General features: G+C 44.4%; 2 protein-coding genes across 4 annotated transcripts; one reads left to right on the top strand and one right to left on the bottom strand.

Moving 5' to 3' along the window:
- Positions 1 to 481: 481 nt before the first annotated feature.
- AIMP2 (aminoacyl tRNA synthetase complex interacting multifunctional protein 2) lies at positions 482 to 5,390 on the bottom strand. 3 transcript variants are annotated; one of them, XM_081965870.1, is made up of 4 exons: positions 5,263 to 5,390; positions 3,038 to 3,244; positions 1,698 to 1,932; positions 482 to 1,000 (listed from the first exon to the last, which is right to left on the bottom strand). In XM_081965870.1, exons 1-4 carry the CDS (start codon positions 5,275 to 5,277, stop codon positions 615 to 617), a joined length of 843 nt encoding a protein of 280 aa, XP_081821996.1. In that variant the 5' UTR covers positions 5,278 to 5,390; the 3' UTR covers positions 482 to 614. The 3 variants fall into 3 exon arrangements, with proteins under 3 accessions (XP_081821996.1, XP_081821994.1, XP_081821995.1); XM_081965868.1 differs by having other exon boundaries at positions 5,122 to 5,343; XM_081965869.1 differs by having other exon boundaries at positions 1,698 to 1,929; positions 5,122 to 5,342.
- Positions 5,391 to 5,508: 118 nt separating this feature from the next.
- PMS2 (PMS1 homolog 2, mismatch repair system component) lies at positions 5,509 to 19,811 on the top strand. Its single transcript, XM_081965699.1, has 15 exons — positions 5,509 to 6,315; positions 6,932 to 7,065; positions 7,206 to 7,292; positions 7,774 to 7,876; positions 9,089 to 9,272; positions 10,029 to 10,196; positions 10,793 to 10,890; positions 11,494 to 11,593; positions 12,078 to 12,162; positions 12,935 to 13,087; positions 14,168 to 15,020; positions 15,900 to 16,067; positions 17,621 to 17,721; positions 18,073 to 18,242; positions 19,029 to 19,811. Exons 1-15 carry the CDS (start codon positions 6,299 to 6,301, stop codon positions 19,170 to 19,172), a joined length of 2,565 nt encoding a protein of 854 aa, XP_081821825.1. The 5' UTR covers positions 5,509 to 6,298; the 3' UTR covers positions 19,173 to 19,811.
- Positions 19,812 to 20,921: the final 1,110 nt, after the last annotated feature.

The following is a 20,921-nucleotide window of genomic DNA, read 5'->3' as shown; positions in this document are numbered from 1 at the left end:
CTAAAAAGCAAAAGTTAGAATATTTTGATCATGTGATGCGACATCTGGAAAAATATGCCATCCTTCACTTAATCCTCCAGGAGAAGATTGAAGGCAAACGAGGTCCAGGCAGAAGGAGAACATGGCTTCAAAACCTAAGGGACTGGTTTGGACAAAACTCAGTAGCACTTTTACATGCGGCTGTTGACAAAAATAGGATTGCCAACATGATCGCCAACCTTCAATGATGGATAATGGCACAAGGAGATAAGCAATCCTGAAATCCTTTATAATTTCCAACATTAACAGTAATGCTGTAGTTACAGCAGGTAGCCAGATCAGACAATCTTGGTTAACCCCAAAGAATCAGGATTGGGCTTGTTAATTCTTGGATGGGAGCAGTTAGGAAAGTTGGGAGAAAACCTCCTTGTTACTAAGACCAGGTGGATGTGACCACGGGGCCGCCGTTTTCTTGCTGAAGAAGTACCATTTTACAAAGGACAATTCTGATGAATTTTATTGGCATTACAGCTTTGGTTATTTCTCAAATCTGATTTATCCAAACATCACCCCCGATTTCATAATCAGAGATGTCGAAAAAGTTGAATCTGCTTGCCTGTCCGCGGGAGAGAACGCTATTTCAGTAGCTTGAGAGCGGCGTTAAAAGGTGCCAGATTCTCACAAGAGCGGAGCCATTTCTGCACGTTGGCTGGGACGGCCTCCGTGCCCCCCGTCTGCTGAAGGGCGCACCAGGTCACAATGTCTGCTACCGTCAATTCATTGCCCACCAACCAGGAGGTCTTGCCGAGGGTCGCATTCATGCCCCGCAGAACTGCTGCCTTTTCTTTATTGCTTCCTCCTTGGAGTTGGAAGAGGGCGGTATCGACCCAGCTGTCTATCAACGTGGCTGTGATTGTGTTATGCTGTGTGCCAAGCAACGAGAATAAGAACCTAGCAATGCTCCCTTCGCCTTCGATGGGGCACATGGTTTGAATGCTGAACTTCATCTGGGGTTTTGGCACTGGAAGGATAATCCCAATGTAGCATTAGACACCGATGACGCTTGGAGAGCTGATATATACAGGTAGTCCCTGACTTACGACCATGATGGAGTCCAAAATTGGTCCGAACAACTGTGGGGCTGTGCCCCATTTTGTGACCTTCTTTGCCACAGTTGTTAAATGAGTCACAGTTCTTAAATTAGTAGTACAGTTGTTAAGTGGCTTCCCCGTTGACTTGTCTGAAGGTGGTAAAATGTGATCATGACCCCAAGAGACTCCAGCCCATGTCCACATTTTGATCATGTGACCACGGGGATGCTCCAATGTTTATAAGTGTGAAAAATGGTCATGTCACTTTTTTCAGAGCCCTTATAACTTCAAAGAGTCACTAAAATGGTTGTAAGTCAAGGACTTCCTGTATTCACCATTCCTTCTCAACATGTTTATGATGTCAAATGTAGCTGTAGTTTTCACGTAAGATACTGCCCGCCAGCTAACAAATACCCCAAAATGAAGAAGCAAGCAACAAACCTATCTTCAAGTACCTCCCCCTTTTCCATCTTACCTGAGATTTATTTAAAAGGTTTATACAGCCACACAACTCCCAAGCAGTGTTATGTCCAATAAAGACCCATTCTCTTCTTATTAATTTAATAAATAAAAGAAGAGGAGGGCCTAACTCTGTAAGCAGCTATTCATAAGCGCACACGGACTTACCATCTTTCCAAATTAAAGTAACGCCCAACTGGTATTCGTGGCGCGATTGTTTCTTTGTCTGCTCACCAAAGCATTTGAGCAGCTTTTCTGGCACGTTTTTCACAGATGAGTGCGTATGAACAGTTGAAAGTATCTTGTACTTCTCACACAGCATACTGTGGAGTATTAACAACGACAGCGGAGGGAAGGAGGGGTTCGCATTGATCACGATGTCCTTCAGCGCACCGTAATCCTGCTTTAAAACAAAGTTGACTTCAGTCTGCTGTTCAGGAGATTTCCACTTTATTCTAAAGCTTTTCCACATATTATAATTGTTATCCTGCAGGATTTTTTTAGTACTTTACACAGATTAACTGCACTGCAGTTCTACACTGCTTATTCATTTTCCACAGTTTAAACCAGCTGTGGAGAAGAAATGGAATAAGTGACATAAATGGCTCTCATAGGTGACAAAAGATGAACCAGACATTGCACATGTCGGTTGAGAGCTTTAAAATGCATGAAAATCCATGAACGTTACGAGAATAGAAAAATGGATGGATCTCCATCCTAAACACATGGTGAACTGGATCTAAATTTAGTCATACTTAGAAATTGTACATTATGCACCACTACATTTGAGCACCACCTATAAACACATACAATACTTGGAATATGAAGCAATATTTTCCAAAATATTCCAAATTCTAAATCATACATTTGTTTATCCGTACCAGTTAAACACTGGCAATTATTACTGATAGAAACTGAATATTTAGGCAACAATATTCTGCAGAGGTTGGAACTGTATAGAAAATCTGTTCCAATGCAGATATTCCAAGCCATCGGAAACAGGAGATGAGACTCAAATGCCGCTCCCAAATAAAGGAGAAGGAGCTGGTTATTTTTACTTGGCTAGCTATTAATATACAAAGTGGTATTTATCACTAACAACAGTTTCATTGCTCCTGCTAGCTGAACTATTTGTAAACAATTAAAAGCAAACAACTTCCTCTCATTTTAGGCCAACTTTGAACAATTAAGTATACCCTTTAGTTCCTTAAAATTTAACCCATTTTCAAAAGGCAACTGGACTTTTGTTTTTCTTTGAAGATGTTTTGCTTCTCATCTAAGACTCTACTTCAATTCTTCAGTCAGAACTGAAGAAGCTTCTTGGATGAGAAACAAAATGACTTTTGTAAAAGCACCCTTGGCACAACCATGATCTGGATGAGTGAGAATCTCCACAGACATCACTAAACGTCCTTTTAGCCAGACTGCAACTTGTTGCAACAAAAAAGCACACCAACTTTGGTTAAACTATTCAGTAGGCAGAGTGCAAATTTCAGAATCAAACTTGCCTTCCCAAGTAGACTATCGAGTTCTGCAGAGCTGACAGTTAGAGAAACATGGTCATCTGTTTGAATTATGTTAGTGGCATCGAAGTCCGCATCTGGTGTCTGGATCATTTTTGAGAGGCCATCCACAGCAGCTTTCAATTCATACAAACGTTTCAAGATCTCTTCCTGGCGGAATTCAAGCGCCTGGAGTGACGGGTCAACTTCATCCTGAATGAAAATTAAGTTAGAATTCACTTCATCGTTTTGTATCATGTCAGAACAAAACCAGGTTATTCTGGCTATCCCTTTTTATATGCAATTTATATTTTTATACAGATATTTGGTGGCTCAGGGGCTAAGACACTGAGCTTGTCGATCAGAAAGGTCGGCAGTTCAGAGATTCAAATCCCTAGCGCCGCATAACGGAGCGAGCTCCCGTGACTCGTCCCAGCTTCTGCCAACCTAGCAGTTTGAAAGCAGGTAAAAAAATGCAAGTAGAAAAATAGGGACCACCTTTGGTGGGAGGGAAACAACGTTCCATGTGCCTTCGGCGTTTAGCCATGCCGGTCACATGACCACGGAGATGTCTTTGGATAGCGCTGGCTCTTCGGCTTTGAAACGGAGATGAGCACCGCCCCCTAGAGTCGGGAACGACTAGCACATATGTGCAAGGGGAACCTTTACATTTACCTATATTTATATTAGTTATGTTTCTAGACCGCCCATCTCCTTCAAGGAGGGTCTGTAGGCGTTGATATTCAATGGGTTTCAATAAAGGAGAATATCTGTAGCTCAGGGGTGAAATGAAGGGTTCTTGGTGTTCTCTGAGCTTGTGTTTTTTGCACATGTTTCATTACCCAAACTACGTAGCATCCTCAGTGCTAGAAAGAGTGGAGATTGCAGGGGGGAAGAGGATGAAGTAAGGAAGAGGGAGGAGGAAGAGGATTGTGGGGTTTTTGGTGCTCCCTGAGCTTGGTGATTTTCTTGCCGATGTTTCATTACCGAAACTAGGTAACAACATCAGTGATAATTACCCACCTACTAGCACTGATATTGTTACCTAGTTTGGGTAATGAAACGTCTGCAAGAAAACCACCAAGCTCAAGAGAGCATCAAGGACCCCCTTCAATGGGTTTATATTAGAGCTTATCCCAAATCCTAATTCTCTTTGTACCATTTGATTTTTTTTGTAAACTACATAGTCACCGCTGTAAATATAATACACATTTGACACCATCACCAACATACACAAGCAATCGTTGTGAAAATGAGAAAGTGAAAACGAGAAAGCGAAAGTGGAAGGAAGGCAGCCTGATCAAAGTGCTCAAAAGTGGGGGGGGGGGTCCCTTCTCCTATCCTAGCCTGTGTTGGGTCCCAATAGGTCTCTGAGGAAGGCCGCCTCTCCAAAGCTTCCAAACTACAACTCCCATCATCCTGGGCGGGGGCTGATGGGACCTGGAGCCAGGCACCTTCGGGAGCGTCCGAACGATTTAAAGTAGACTCGAAAGAAGTGGGTTGTAGCCTGAAAGAGGAGCGGCTTGGGGCAGGGCAAAGAGCACGGGGGATTGTAGTCCGAATAGGGAGTGGATTCAGGCGGGACTGAAAACGGGGAGGATGAGGATTGCAATCTGAAAAAAAAAAGAATGGCTTGGAGCGGGATGAAAAACTGGGGCTGGGGGGGATGGGGATTGTAGTCCAAATAGTGGGTGGACTGGGTCAGGGAGGAAAACGGGGTGGGTGAGCGGGGAGGATGGGGATTGTAGTCTGAAAAAATGGTTTGGGGCAAGGGAAAATGGGGATTGTAGTCCGAATTGGGAGTGGCTTGGGGCAGGGAGAAAAACGGGGGGCTGGGGAGGATGGGGATTGTAGTCCGAATAGGGAGTGGCTTGGGGCAGGGAGGAAAACGGGGGCTGGGGAGGATGGGGATTGTAGTCCGAATAGGAAGTGGACTGGGTCAGGGAGGAAAACGGGGGCTGGGAAGGATGGGAACGATAGTCCGAAGGCGGAAACCTTTCCAAAGCGTTCTCGGGGCCAGGGAGCCGCGACCTGCCTGTCACCCACCCAGCCAGCCCAAGTGAGGCGCCGCAGGGCCGAGCGGCTCCTACCTGCTGAGGCGGCGGAGAGGAGGCAAAGCCGGAGGCCCCGTCGGCCTCGGGCGGGCGGTGGGCGCATCGCACGCGGTACATGCAGGCGGGGAGGTGCTCGGCCATAACCGCCGAGCCGGAGCCGTCCTGAAAGGGCCTCACCTTGTACATCGGCATCGCCACCTATTCTCCTCACATCACGGACCACTGACGCGCAGGCGCGGTCCCAGCGCGCGCGCCCGCCTCCCATTGGCGCAGCCCCGCCTGACGCCCCGCCGGTCGCGACTCCCATTGGCCGACTTGCCACGGCCGCCGAGGCTATTGGCCCGAAAGAGGCGGGGCTTCCCCGTCGGCCGCGTGCGGTCTTTTTGCTGCCATCTGATGCAAGCTCCGAAGGGAGGGGCGGTGTAGAAGGCGAGTGAAGCGGCCCTTGACTATAGACTTCGGGTTAGAAAGCGAAGCCATCTCCTCAATGCGGGGAAAGGGGGGGGGGGCTTCTATCCAGATACGTTTCTTAAGGTCAAGGAGAGGAAGGCTCATGAGACGCCTCTGCAGCCCCTGCTGGGCTTAACTTCGCCTCCTCTCCAAGCAGGTAGAGGACCCTGAGCTACTTGGGGGAGTCACCATTCAGCGTGTCATAGAATATTCTATGAATTCAGCAAACCAGGTCAGCGTTTCGTGTGAACACAACTCCAGAGGATAAGTAAAAGAACGAAGGAAAAGTTGCTTGAGAAACACCGCTTTGTATATTTCAGCTACAGGTGCATTCCATGACGTACCCGAAGTGGTGGTTGTTCACACCTACTCCCTTCCCCTATATACTAAGCTTCGCTAAGATTCCGCTCCACCTTCCTTTTTACTCCCCGATTGGTGAGTGGATGGACCAATGAGAAAGCCTCGCCCCCGCTGATTGGAGGAAATGGATTTTACCCAGGAGACATCGCGAGGCTGGGAAACTGGAGGGAATTAGCGGAAGGAATTCGCCTGTCTTCCCCGGGGAGAAGCGGGGCGCCTCGGCTACGGGCTCGAAGAGAGTCGGGGGGCTCGACTAGAGGTCCGGCCCGATCTTTCATTCCCTTCCGAGATGATTGGCGGGAAAATGGGCGAGAAAGAAGCGGACCGCTCATTTGCATGCGATTTGCATACTTCATTTGAAAAGTGAGCAGGCAGCAAAGGGTTAATTGCATCAGCGAACAGAATGGAATTGACTCCAGTGTAAGTGTATTTATTGCATTGCTTTATTTTATTATTATTTTATGTTATTTTAATTGGAATGGAATTTCTGTGTAAGTGTTCTTATTGCATTGCTTTATTTTTTATTATTATTTGATGTTATTTTAATTGGAATGGGATTTCAGTGCAAATGTAATTATTGCATTGTATTGTATTGTATTATTATTGATGTTATTTTAATTGGAATGGACTTTCAATGCAAATGTAATTATTGCAATGCTTTATTTTATTTTATTTTATTATTATTGATGTTATTCTAATTGGAATGGACTTTCAATGCAAATGTAATTATTGCAATGCTTTATTTTATTTTATTATTATTGATGTTATTTTAATTGGAATGGAATTTCTGTGCAAGTGTATTTATTGCACTTTCAGAGGAAAGTGAATTATGCAATTTGGTTTTAAGAGTCAATATTTTGCTCAACCACCGGTGACATTTCCTAGGCTACCTTTTAGAGTAGTTTAAAACCCGTTTTCAGAATGAAGGTATGAATTTACAGTCTGGAAGCATAAGTGAAACCAAACCATAGACTGCAGTCCTGTGAACTGCAATATTTTCTGAGCATAAAAAAAGCCTTGTTTTTCTTTTTTAAAGAATGGAAAAAACTATCAAGCCAATTGATCGCAGATCAGTTCATCAGATCTGCTCAGGCCAGGTGGTGCTGAATCTATGTACCGCTGTAAAAGAGCTGGTGGAAAACAGCCTCGATGCTGGCGCTACTAACGTTGGTAAGTTACGTGTTGTTTTAAAGCTGTTAGCACTCAAGATCCTTTAGCCGTGCTGTTACTATCTAGTGGCATTTGGAGGGAAGAAGACAGGAAATCGTAGAGCTTAACTTGTTCATTACTCTTTTTTTTTTCATTTATAGAAGTGAAGCTTAAAGATTATGGAGCGGATCTTATTGAAGTCTCTGATAACGGTTGTGGTGTAGAAGAGGATAACTTTGCGGGCTTGAGTATGAAAATCTATTAATTTGTAATATTATTTGCAGTTAATACATTAGTTCTTCCGTAAAGAATTACTTTTATCATCCCATCTTCAAAAGAAAAAAAAGGCAGCTGTTTTTGTATGGTAAGATATTTGAACCTCTTGGACTGCTGCCTTTTATTTTTATAATGCAACATTTGGAAACCTGGGTACCCTGAACCACAAAGCTTGCGCATCCCTAAAATTAAATATAAATGTTTAAAAATGCATTAGGATGAACACCATCTTCCTGCCGAATCGGCAGGAAAAAAATGCTTTTAAAAAACGGGGAAAAAGCTTCCAACGAGTGCGCGGCTCACAGCTGAGCTAAGCAATCCTCGGAAGCTTTTTTAAACTACCGGTTCACAGAACCAAGGACAATGGTCCCTATCAGTTTGGCCGAACCAGGAGGATTTCACCCCTGCTTCTGGCCTATCCCTCCTCTGACCTCTGTGACATATTTCTTCCAGCACTGAAGCATTATACTTCCAAGATCCAAGATTTCTCTGACCTCATCAGTGTGGAAACGTTTGGCTTTCGTGGTGAAGCTCTGAGCTCGTTATGCGCGTTAAGGTAAGACGCTTGTCCGTGCGGGAAGCGTGCTAGCTAAAACAATTGGTGAATCTTAGGCTGGCTTCATTCATTCCCATTTCTGTACATGCACAAAAGTTCACACCGGGTGCCACAGAAGCGCACACCGAGAGTGAAGCAGCATGAATTTGCACCTCTTGGCCGTAATCACATATTGCGTCTGAATTGTACAAAATGTCTGCATATAAGCTGAGATGGAAGCTGGAATCCTGACAATATCTTCACTTTATTCTTTGACTAGCAGAAAATATACACAGAGTACTCCCTGGTTCCCCGAAAATAAGACCTATCCTGAAAATAAGCCCTAACATGTTTTCTGTGTGTGCACCCAATCTAAGCCCTACCCCCAAAATACTCTCCTCAAGCGCCTGCGCAGCTGCTCACCCACCGATTGCATCTCGTTGTTCGCGGCCACCAACACGAGGTGAGGTGAGGCGATTGAGTGGTGGACGAGGCGAGGCAGGTATCAGGGTGTAGATGGCCTGGCCGCGGAGTCCCTGAGGTAAGCCGGTGCAGGGCGCATGGGGCAACTCCACTCCTCACACCCTGCCTCGTGGCGGCAGCCCTCGAAATAAAACATCCCCAAAATAATAAGCCCTAATGCTTATTTTGGAGCCCAAATGAAAACAAGACCAGGTCTTATTTTCAGGGAAACATGGTGTCAAATTTTCTAAAGATGCCGTAACTGATTTATAATTATCGAGTCAAATGTTTAATACGAAACCAGGGATTTATTAAGTGCTCCATAGGCAATATCTGTTTGCAGTCAAGCCTGCGCTTTGTTTGATATGCTTCTGAACTTTACCTCTGTTCCTTCCCTCCCCTCAGTCTGTGTCATCTTTCACGTTATCCTATAGATCAGTGATGGCTAACCTTTCTCCCATTGTGTGCCCAAAACTGAGGGGAGCGCAGGGAGGTCATGCATGGGTTTTCCCACCCATAATTCTATGCGCGCAAGACCCCTACCCTTCCCCCCCGTTGACATTTTTGCCAGTAATGATTATACAGGTAGTCCTTAATTTATAGCCATTCATTCAGCAGCCGTTTGAAGTTATGATGGTGTTGAACCAATGGTGGTTACGCCCGGTTCTCAGAGTTCCGGCGGTCCCAGCAACCTGTGCGGCGACGTGAGTCTTTCCCTGCCTCTGCGTTTCCTTATTAACCATGAAAACAATTGTATTCCTTTGCACACAGCAACGTTTCCATTGTCACTTGTCACAAGTCCGCCAATATTGGGACCCGGCTGGCGTTTGATCATAGCGGGAACATCACCCGGAGAGTCCCGTTGTCTCGGCCACCGGGGACCACCGTCAGCATTCAGCAGCTGTTTCATACGTTGCCAGTTCGACACAAAGAATTTCAGCGTAACATAAAGAAGGTAAGAAGGCCAATGTGGTGGCCTAGAGGTGGAGCTCTCGCCTCACAATCGAGAGGCTGTGAGTTTGATCCTAGGTAGAGGCAGATATTTCTCTCTCTGGGTACAATGAGAATATAACGTATTTTTCGGAGTATAAGACGCACCAACATTTTGAAGAGGCAAATTTTAAAAAAAATACAGTAAACAGGCTTGTCTTTCAAATAGTGGTTTATCTACAAGGAATATATACATACATGTACTAGGCAAAGTCAGGCAATCAGTCATCAACTATAGCATGGAAGCACACACAGACAGAGAGATACGCCTCAACAAGGCCTCTCTTATAATACAGTCTCTTAAAGTGGTAAAGAGTCCAATAACCCTGCTGACTCACTACTACCATTGCATTGTCATTACAGTATTACAGCAGCTGTTCCGCTATTAAATCATCCTTACCCTGACAATTTAAAATTCCCTGCTCATTTTTGCCGTAATTTTACTAAATTCACTATCGTTCATTCTTGTTCCACATGGTTGCGGAGATGTTGACTAGGAAATCCTCCATTAAAAAGATGGCACGAAAGCTTTGGTCACAAATGGGAAGAAAATAGGCCAATCTATTCTTTGCAATAATGGTTTCGCTATCGAATAGATGCTGGTCTTGGATCATAATAAAGATCTGATTGAATCGCTTCTTCTCTCTCTCTCTCTCTCTCACACACACACACACCCAGAGCAGTGTAACTTTCCCCCCCCTCTCTTTTCCACTCCCAAAAGGAGTTTGCCAAAATGGTCCAGATACTGCAAGCGTACTGCATCATTTGCACCGGGGTTCGAATAAACTGCACCAACCAAGTTGGTCAAGGAAAGAAGCAGGCCGTGGTGTCCACCAGCGGAAGTTCTACTTTAAAAGAAAACATTGGTGCCGTATTTGGACACAAACAGGTAAAGAAGAGGGCTGATGAGGAATCGTATTCCTTTTGAGGAGAGGCTGCCTGTCAGGCCTGCAGTTATATTCCTTGCTGGATCTTTGGCCTGCCACACTCTCTATTATTTTACTACGCTGTTTCATTAGTGGGGAATTGGGAGGGGGAATAGTAAGGAGTAGAATGTGTTGTTGTCAAAATAAAATCCCTTTCTAGAAAACCAAGGTCATCTTTTGTTCTGTACACCTCTGAGCCTGACCGGAACTGGATGGGTGGAACTGCCAGGCGTGGTAGTGGAAGATTGGACCATGTGATGGACTTGTGGGTGTGGGGCGCGAGATCATGAACTTTCAACTGGGGTTGAACGATTCGGGTTTTCACAGATGTGCCAACATGTCTCTCTTAATAAATTGGAACTTTGAGGAATACTTTTAATTTTGGATGCTATTGGGAACTCTGACATTTAGCTCATTTGAGGGATGAAACGTCTGAACCAAGCTCAGAGAGCACCCCCCATAATGTGTGGTTTGTTTGACTCTGGCATGGAGCATGATGGTTTGGGGATTCGAACACCTAGGAATTCAATTTCACTATAGGTTGTTATTTTGCTCCCAGGTGCAAACCCTGATTCCCTTCGTGCAGTTGCCACCGAGTGGAGAAGTCTGCGAAGAATACGGCTTGAACATTTCCGCCCTGCCCACTAAACTTTATACGTAAGTAAAAAACAAAAAAATCAGACTTATTTTTTCTGGAATTCTTCCTTGTTGTTCATTTGGGCTTAAAAGCCAGAGATTCAGGCCTATCGGGCACAACATATAAAACCCCCCAAAGGACAAAACAACAAGGCCTCATCTTATGACTAGTTGCTTAGCAACTGTTTGAAATTACAAGAGACATACCCCCAAAGGTACTTACGACCTAGTTCTAATAGTCATGCCCCCACCGCAGTGGCATGGACCGCATTTCAAGGGGTTCAGCAGAGTGGCCAGCATCTATCGCCATTTAATTTCAATTTAATGTAAATGACATTTAATTAGGAGCTGTTGTGGCGCAGTGGTTAGAACGCAGATATTGCAGGCTAACTCTGCTCACTGCCAGGAGTTCAATCCTGACCAGCTCAAGGTTGACTCAGCCTTCCGTCCTTCCAAGGTGGGTAAAATGAGGACCCAGATTGTTGGGGGGCAATCCCATCACTAATCCATGGACCACCAGTTGATGACCGCTGGTTTAGATCCCTTTTAAAATACGTCAAATGACTTGTTCTTGTCTCCTTCGTTTTTATGGGATTCTCTTAATGACGCGTTCCTTTTAAACAGGATCGCGGGATTTGTTTCACAGTGCAATCACGGTGATGGGAGGAGCACGACGGATCGGCAATTCTTCTTTATTAACCAGCGTCCGTGCGACCCAGGAAAGGTATGTTTTTTCTCACTGGCATTCCAGACCCTCTCTTGGAGTGGCGCAGTGGCTTAGAGGTGGCGCTCTCGCCTCCCAATCAAGAGGCTGTGAGTTTGATCCTAGGTAGAGGCAGATATTTCTCTCTCTTGGCACACTGAGAATATATCCGCTGAATATAACTCTGCACTGGCAACAGGGAAGGGCATCCGGCCATTAAAACACTTCACTAACTCCATCCAGTTGCGAGACTCTACCCTGCAAGGGATTATAAATGAAGATGATTCACAAGGCCCTCTCTTGATTCTACAGAGAAGTCCTCAATTTTTTATCGCAGTTGAGGCCAACATTTCTGCTAAGCAGTGAATTTTGCCCCATTTTACCACCACTCTTGCCACAGTTCTTAAAAGTGAATCACTGCCGCCAGTCAAGGGGGCTTTCTATCTTTTTAAATCTCAACCAAATCCAACCAACATCTGTTATTTTTTTTCTTTTTCTGAAACAGGTTTCCAAAGTTGTAAATGAAGTCTATCATATGTATAACAGGCACCAATATCCATTTGTTGTTCTTAACATCCGTGCAGAATCTGGTGAGCTTTATAAATTATCTTCCTTGTTAGCTCCTCTTTTTTGTTAATTAGGATAATTTGGCCCACTTAATTATTATCCTAACATTCTGATAAGGACTACCAAATTATCATCAAGAGCCTGAGTGGTGGTGTTATGGGCCGCCAGCAGAGCTGGCAGCAGATTCGGACAGTGAGGAGGTTGGGGAGCAACATGGGCCAGTCCTGGAGTCTGAGGAAAGCTCTGAGGAGGGCTCTGTGTTGGAGGCAGAGAAGGGGCCAGAGCCGTATGCCAGTTATCAGCTGCCTTCAGAGTCAGACATCAGTGGGGCAGAGGAACAGCTGGAGCCTGTTCCCAGTGTGCGCATGGGCAGAGTTGCCAGACGAAGGGAACAGCTAAAGAACAGGGGTCGACTTGGGAGTAAGGCCACAGGTAGACGATGAATGGCCCCTCCCAGGGGAAATAAAAGAGGAGCGACAGGGGAGTGGAGTTTGCAGGAGACAATTAGTTCGCTTCATTGGTTCGTGACTCTCCGAGACTCCTTGCCAAGTTTTGCAGATATCGGCCTGGCAGCTCTCCAAGATAGATAAGGTCTGTGACCGTAAATCCTCCCTCGAAAGACTTTGCTGGATGTGAATGAGCAGAATTCACAGTCAATTAATAAAAGGGTTTTTTGTCGGGACCAGCAGTTTGCTTCATGCTCTCGGGAAGCCTCGGTCAGAACAGGTGGAGCCCATCCGTAGGTGCGAAGAAGGAGAAAGATAACCAAAGAATGAGGAATGTTTTTGATTTCAGGATGCGTAGACATCAACGTGACTCCGGATAAAAGGCAGATCTTACTCCAGGAAGAAAAGCTTTTATTAGCAATCCTAAAAACATCCCTGATGACAATGTTTGGCACTGACGTTAATAAATTGGTGGTGAATCAAAAGCTGACCGGTGTTGAAGGTAGGAAGTCGAGTTGCTATTTAAGCAAATCTTTTTTTTTTTTTTTTGCATTTTTACCTGCATATTTTTGGACAGTCAGGTAAGAACAGCCTGCATGGAGGCTTGTGGAGGGGGAAAAACAGGCCTTCTAAAAGGCCTCGGGAGCCCGGGGGAGGCCGTTTTCATCCTCCCAGAGGCTTGAGGAAAGCCTCCAGAACCTGGGGAAGGCGAAAACGGCACCGCCACCGCCCCACTTGGTGCAAGAGGCCAACTAGGCCACGTCCGCCATGGCCACGCCCACTCAGCCACCGCACAGAGAACCCGTTGCTGAAATTTTTGAAGCTCACCACCGACAACAGCACTGAGGAACCTATGATCGTTTGTCCCCCCCCCTTATGACCATAGCAGCATCCCCAGGGTAACATGATTAAAATTCACTGTCAGGGTCCAAGGTAATACACCCCACAGGCAGGTAGATTCCTCAGAGAATAGTTTTATTTCGATATGTCATATTGGCACATTTCTGGTGAAAACCGACGCTGAAGCTTCCCACGGTTTTCACCTCATTAAAAGTAAACGTTAGTCTCCCACTCAAAACGATCAGTCCCACGGTCCAATCACGATGCTGTCTGGTTGCCTAGTGACATCACTCCGCCTTCTCGCTCCACCTCCTCACTCCACCCGGTGTGAGAATGTCCTTGGTTCCCAAGAGAAAGTATTTTGCTTTGGCTACAAAACCCCAGCTATCTCTAATCTCCCTCCCTATCTCTTCCGCTCCAGTGTGGTAACACTGAAGCCTCAAAATGGCTTCGGTCAGGTCAGCTTCAGGGTTGACATTCACACGCCGGGCAATTGACTCGTCCTTATGACGGTTGCAGTGTCCTCTTTTGCGACCAGCAAAACGGGGAAGCCAGATTCACTTAAATTAACGACCTCGGTGATTCACTATACAACTGCGGCAAGAAAGGTCGTAAAATAAGGGGGGGGGGGAATCACTTAACAGCCGTCTCACTTAGCAACAGAAATTGTGGACTCAATTGAGGTCGTACGTCGAGGACTATCCATACTAAGAAAATCACACTGGTTCTCTCTTTTTTGCAGGGACCATGAAAAGTTTCCTCCAAAGCGAGAGAGATGCGTCCCCCTTGGAAAGGTCAGCCTGTCCTTTGCCTCCAAATCGGGACGAGAAATCGAAAATAATTGCTCATCTGAAGGAATCCTTTTCTCGGGGGAAAACACCTTCTTTTCAGGAGGCCAAGAAAGCCCAACCGAAGCATGTGCCCGCCAGTCAAGGACTGCTCCAGATGTTCGCCGGTTTTTCAGCCTCTTCCCGAAAGAAAATTCTTCTCGATAAGGAATCTGAAGACGGAAGCGAGGTGGATGGGAGGAATTCCCCGCTTGCAGGCCAGACGTTGGAGAAATCGAACGAAGATACGGATTCTGGTTTGGGGAGCTTCTCCGCCGAGTCAGATGGGGGCTTGAGCAGAACCCCAGAAATGGGTGTCCACTTTAGAACCGAAAGCGCTGCGGGTTCTTCCCAAGGAGAATCCCGTCTTTTTAGCGGAGAAATCCAGAGCAGCGAAGGTGGATCTGGCGGGGTTTTCTGGCCCTCCGAACCAAACCAGAGCGAAGACGACGGCTTTGCTCGACAAGCCACTTCATCCCCCAAAGCAAAACGTTTTAAGATCCGTCAACCTCTTTCCCCAAAAGCCAATTTCTCGGCGATGACCTCTGAGCAGGACTCCGGCGCCCAGCCCTTGTACGACATCCCAGTCAAAACGGCAAAGAGGACGGTGTCTTTAGACATGCCTTGGAGCACCTTAGCGGACCGAATCCAGAAGCAAATGAAGCACCAGGAGACCGAAGGAGAAATGTTGAAATTCAGAAAATTCAGGGCAAAGATTAGCCCGGGAGAAAACAAAACAGCGGAGGATGAATTGAGAAAGGAAATAAGGTATGGCAGCTCAGAATCTCAGAAATGCTTGTTGTGTCGTGCCAGCGGCCAGGGGAGCTGGCAGCAGATTCGGACAGTGAGGAGGTTGGGGAGGAAGATGGGCCAGTTCTGGAGTCTGGGGAAGGCTCTGAGGAGGGCTCTGTGTCGGAGGCAGAGAGGGGGCCAGGGCCGTATGCCAGTTATCAGCTGCCTTCAGAGTCAGACATCAGTGAGGCAGACGAACAGCTGGAGCCTGTTCCCAGTGTGCGCATGCGCAGAGCTGCCAGACGAAAGGAACGGCTAAAGAACAGGGGTCAACTTGGGAGAAAGGCCACAGGAGGAGGATGAATGGCCCCTCCCAGAGGAAATAAAAGAGGAGCGAAAGGGGAGTGGAGTTGCCATTGTTGTTAAGTGATTCGTGGCTGTCATTAGGCAGATCCCGGCTTCCCACATTTTATTTGGCTTGTCGTGCAAGTCTGTCTGAACGCAAGAGAGCAAGTCCAGCCTTAGATTTGAAGGCTCAACCAGTCTTTTCTCCGTAGAAAAGAATTGATGGCTAGTTAACTTCCATGAGGATTAACAGATAAACAGAGTTGGAAGGGACCTTGGAGGTCATGTAGTCCAACCCCCGCTCAAGCAGGAGATCCTACACCATTTCTGACAAATGGCAGTCCAGTCTCTTCTTGAAAGAGGAAAATAAGAGTTATTAAGAGAATATTAAGAGGGTTTTTTTTAAAAAATAGTTTTTGTTGAAAGAGAATATTAAGAGTGATTAGTATTAAGAAGATTAAGAGGATATTAAGAGTCCTGGATTCGAGAATTGGAAAAAAACCAGGCTTTAAAAGAGAAGGCAGGTCTGACTGTCTACATCCTTCTCTCTGCTTCTCCCTCTGCGGGCAGGAAAGAGATGTTTGCTAAAATGGATGTCGTTGGCCAATTCAATCTGGGATTCATCATCGCCAAGCTGAAATCTGACCTCTTCATCATCGATCAGCACGCTACCGATGAAAAATACAACTTTGAGATGCTGCAGGAGCACACCGTCCTGCAGGGGCAGAAGCTGATCAAGTGAGCGTCTTCTCAACCATTTCTTGACTGTCTATCCACACACATTCTCTCTACCTGTCTGCACACATGCTGTCTGTCTGTCTATCTATCTATCTATCTATCTATCTATCTATCTATCTATCTATCTATCTATCTATCATCTATCTACCTACCTACCTACCTACCTACCTATGGTATCTATCTATCTATGGTATCTATCCATCCATCCATCTATCTATCCCTACATCCATCCATCCATCCATCCGTTATCTGTCTGTCTAAGAAGAGAAAGAAAGAAAAGCAGTAGATGTCAGGGGGAGATGAAGGGAGAAGGGAATAAGAGAAGGAGGGGGAGAGCTGGAAGTAAATGCGGAGACGGAATACAAAGAAAATATGGAAGGAAGTAAAATGGAGAAGAAAGGAATAATAAAAGGAGAAACAGAAGTTGTGTGGGGGAGAAAGAAGGAGGAGCAGAAGGAGATGTAGACTAAGGATGGAAAAGAGGTAGAAGAAGAAAAAAAAGGAAAAAAGAAAAAAGAAAATTCAAATCTACTTTTGAACCTGATTAGGGGTGGGGTGGGGGGCACTGGTCCTGGAGGCACTGCAATACCAGGTCAATGCGTGGAGAGGATGGAGCAAGCCCCTAGTCCATCTCCTGCTTCCAGAAATCCATTTAATAAACAGTCCTCAGATAGAGGACATATCAGATATTAAACTGATAAGAACAGATACTACACTTGATCTTAGCCAAAAGGCCGAGAAGCGATACCTGAGGGTGGGAGGGATGCCAACGGCTTCCCTCCCCTTGAAATTTAAGATTTGTGAGACAACTTCGGAGTTGCTTTGCAAGCTAAGTGCTAAAGCCAACTCAGACCAGTTCCTGCTCTTAGGATTGTCCTCTGAAAATGCATCATTTGCAAATCCCACCACAACGAACTCCTTCCAGTTAGGAATATCTGCAGAATTTATCGATTTCCCTTGATTATGACAACTTTGGGACTTCCTGCTTTGGCTGTTGGGTTTAGATTTGCATAGCTCTGCCCCCTACCTCTTCAGGATTGGTGACATTTCCTTTCAATGCCTTGTCGCTTTTAAAACTCCTGGAACTCTTTAGCTCAGATGACAGTACGTATTGTTTTATCGTCTTCTACTTAAACAACAACGGTACGCAACTGGTTTTTGCAAATCACAGTCCATCTTGCGGAGATTTGGACGTGAAATTATATAAAGAGAGAGAAATCAGCCTCTGCATTTATATCTAAAGATTCCGCCTCTCGTTGCTTCCTGTTTCAATTTCTTTCAACCTTTTTGTCATCTTGAGTTCTTTTTCATTCCTTCTTGCAAAAAAAAAAAAAAGTGCCATTTGAAAACCTTTGGAAAAAATTCCAAAAGGAAAAAAGTATGCATGTATATAAGGCGGGGGGGATATCTATAGAATATTCTATTAATCTAATTGATCTATCAATCTCCCTACCTACCTACATATCAACCGTACACAATAGATACAGTTCCAGAAGGGCTGCCTTCAGATTTAATGGTTGTTACCTTCCTTTTTCTGTGCCCCACTTTTTTAGGCCTCAAAATCTTAATTTAACCGCTGTGAGTGAAAGTATCTTGATGGATAATCTGGAGATTTTCCAAAAAAATGGATTTGATTTTGTGGTTGATGAAAACGGTGAGTGTCTTACCTTACCCTCCCTCCCAGCTTTGGTCAAGGAAGTGGGGAGAAAGGGATTGTCTCTGCTTTGGGAGTATGAAACTTCTTTCAAATGATGAAAATGGGAAAAATTAGCCTGCCAAACAATTCCATTTTTAAAATCTCTGCTCTTCTAACCGTCTTTGAAATTGGGATTTCAATTGGATGTTCTTTTCCTGCAAGGAAAAAAAAATACACTCGGTTTAAAACTTAACCTACAAAATTTAGCTACTCACTGCCAATTTTTACATGAGCGGTTGGGTTAGATGTTGAAATATTATCTCAGTGTAAAAACACCGTGACCACGATGTTATTTTTAAAACCTTTCAGCTCCTGTAACTCAAAGAGTGAAGCTCATATCGTTACCAACCAGCAAAAACTGGACTTTTGGTCCTCAAGACGTAGAAGAATTAATTTTTATGTTAAGCGATTCTCCGGGAATCATGTGCAGGCCATCCAGAGTGAGGCAAATGTTTGCCTCTCGAGCTTGTCGGAAATCCGTAAGTGTAATAGTTGATGTAAACTGGGGCATGGATGGATGTGAATAGGTGGTACCTTGCTCAATAGTAGTAACTGTGAGAGGGATTTTGGAGTCCTAGTGGACAACCATTTAAATAGGAGCCAGCCGTGTGCAGCAGCTGCCAAAAAAGCCAACACAGTTCTAGGCTGCATCAACAGAGGGATAGAATCAAGATCACGTGAAGTGTTAATACCACTTTATAATGCCTTGGTAAGGCCACACTTGGAATACTGCATTCAGTTCTGGTCGCCACGATGTAAAAAATATGTGGAGACTCTAGAAAGAGTGCAGAGAAGAGCAACAAAGATGATTAGGGGACTGGAGACTAAAACATATAAAGAATGGTTGCAGGAACTGGGTATGTCTAGTTTAATGAAAAGAAGGACTAGGGGAGGCAGGATAGCAGTCTTCCAATATCTCAGGGGTTGCCACAAAGAAGAGGGAGTCAAGCTATTGTCCAAGGCACCTGAGGGTAGAACAAGAAGCAATGGATGGAAACTAATCTAGGAAAGGAGCAGCCTAGAACTGAGGAGAAACTTCCTGACAGTTAGAACAATTAATCAATGGAACAGCCGGCCTCCAGAAGTTGTGAATGCCCCAACACTGGAAGTCTTTAAGAAGATGTTGGATAGCCATTTCTCTGAAACGGTATAGAGTTTCCTGCCTAGGCAGGGGGTTGGACTAGAAGACCTCCAAGGTCCCTTCCAACTCTGCTATTGTATTGTATTGATTTGGTACTGAGTTCCTGATTTTGCTCCTGTTACAGGTGATGATTGGAACCGCCCTCACGGATGGTGAAATGAAGAAACTGATATCTCACATGGGCGAAATTGAGCATCCTTGGAACTGTCCCCATGGCAGACCCACCATAAGGCATTTAGTCAACCTGGACCTCATTGCACAAGACTGACTGGCTACTTAGCACTTACTTTATTGGGGAACGCAACCACAGTCTCGTTTTAGAAACAAGCTATCGCAAAGCTCTCGATTTTGCTGGACCAGTAGCTTAAATCATGGTTTCGTGTTACAAAAGAAGAACATGTTTTTTTCTTCTTCTTCTTCTCTCTTTCTCTCTCAAATGGTTCATGCAGACACCATAATTTTCCATCTCCTGCCCTCCGAAAAGAGACTTTTCCCATTTTTGTTTGAAAAAGCGGTCAGAAAATAGAGATTTTTTTCCCCGCCACATGGGCTGGTTTTATTGCTGCCATTGTAGAAATACTGGCTTCATGTCCATTTTATCCATTTCCTCTGGACAGAAAGAATTAGGTGTACATAACTGACTTTTTAGAGGACTTCCTGTTTTAGAGCAGACCTGTTTTGTAAATAAAGATTTTTTTTTAAAAAAAATAGACAAAAGTTCTTTGTGCTTTAACTGAGTGATTCCCATCTATAGCGTACAATGCAATGGCCAGTTCCTGTAGATATGATTTGTTGTTGCTAGTCGTGAAGTCATGTCCGACCCATCGCGATCCCATGGACAACGTTGAGTGACTTGGAATTTATTTGGCACCTTGTATCTTCTTCATAACATTACCTTGAATTTAATATTAAAATTATTTGTGCCTCTTAACACCTTTCAAAAGAAGAAATTTGAAAGCATTTCATTCATCTCAAAACAAGAGCAGGCAGACCTGATCAATTTCAGGAGATCTGTAAAGAATTTAAAAATAATAATATTCTAATCCATTAAATAAAATAACAATGTTAATAGTTTATTTCTACATACCTATAATTTTTATTGCCGTGATAACGAAATTGGACAATTGTTTGTCTCGAATGGAGTAAGATCATCTGCTCAAGGCAGGGGTTAGACTAGAAGACCTCCTAGGTCCCTTCCCACCCTGTGATTTTATGTTCTCTGTTGTGATGGCCAAATATAGCTTTTTCAGGCTTGTGCCCAGGTGTGCATATTTTCCAGCGAGACAAACCGAGACAGGAAGATCATTTTATTACAATTCATCAGAATATTCAGACAAAATCGATTCGTCATTCAAAGAATCTTTTAACTTACATCCCCTTCTATAGTTAACATAAGAAAGAAATCTGAAAGAGGAAAGTTGATTGGACCGGATAATAGCATACATGTTTATTAAAATGAGGTCTGAAGGGGAATCCATTGTAAGGAGAAAGGTTCACAAAAGAGAGAAGCCAGATCCCAGTTTGTTTTTTTAAAATAGTTTTTATTAAACATTTTTACCTTTAAAAACAGGAAAACAACGGCAAAACAACAAATACAGAAAACACAAGACAAACATAACAATATAAAATAGTTATACAGCCTTCTGCATCAGCATACATGTTTAGCCTTTGTAGTTCTCCATTCCACATTGCCTTCTTAACGGTTTTAACCTCTGTAATAGCGTAATAACAGCCGTACTAAGAATTGCAATAATAGTAATTGTTCACACCCCCAGTTTCTACTGACAATTTTTTTCTTATCAGGAGCTTGTCTCCAGCTTGTTTTATCAGTTTAGGAACGTTAAAAAGGGAATCAACCTTGAGCATCGCTTTAAAAGAAAGAATATAAATCAGATTAAAATACAAAATAACTCTATTCGTTAACCAATAACAAAAGCCATGTTATTTGCCCCTCAGTTGTCAATACACAAACAAACAACTTTCTAAAAATAGGACAATTGTGTGCGATTCCGCAGTG

Source organism: Natrix helvetica (genome assembly GCF_964273705.1).
Source record: "Natrix helvetica genome assembly, chromosome: 13".
Taxonomy (NCBI): domain Eukaryota; kingdom Metazoa; phylum Chordata; class Lepidosauria; order Squamata; family Natricidae; genus Natrix; species Natrix helvetica.
This window is presented reverse-complemented; position numbering and strand designations above follow the sequence as displayed.

What these genes read in the sequence shown, in the direction of transcription:
- AIMP2 (XM_081965868.1), bottom strand. Translation starts at nt 5,277, where the DNA reads ATGCCGATGTACAAGGTGAGGCCCTTTCAGGACGGCTCCGGCTCGGCG. An exon ending in CCTCTCCGCCGCCTCAGCAG is followed by an intron (nt 3,245 to 5,121) that starts GTAGGAGCCGCT and finishes ATTTTCATTCAG; the next exon opens with GATGAAGTTGACCCGTCACT. An exon ending in TACTTTAATTTGGAAAGATG is followed by an intron (nt 1,001 to 1,697) that starts GTAAGTCCGTGT and finishes TTATCCTTCCAG; the next exon opens with TGCCAAAACCCCAGATGAAG.
- PMS2 (XM_081965699.1), top strand. An exon ending in TGCTGGCGCTACTAACGTTG is followed by an intron (nt 7,066 to 7,205) that starts GTAAGTTACGTG and finishes TTTCATTTATAG; the next exon opens with AAGTGAAGCTTAAAGATTAT. An exon ending in TTCAGCGTAACATAAAGAAG is followed by an intron (nt 9,273 to 10,028) that starts GTAAGAAGGCCA and finishes CACTCCCAAAAG; the next exon opens with GAGTTTGCCAAAATGGTCCA.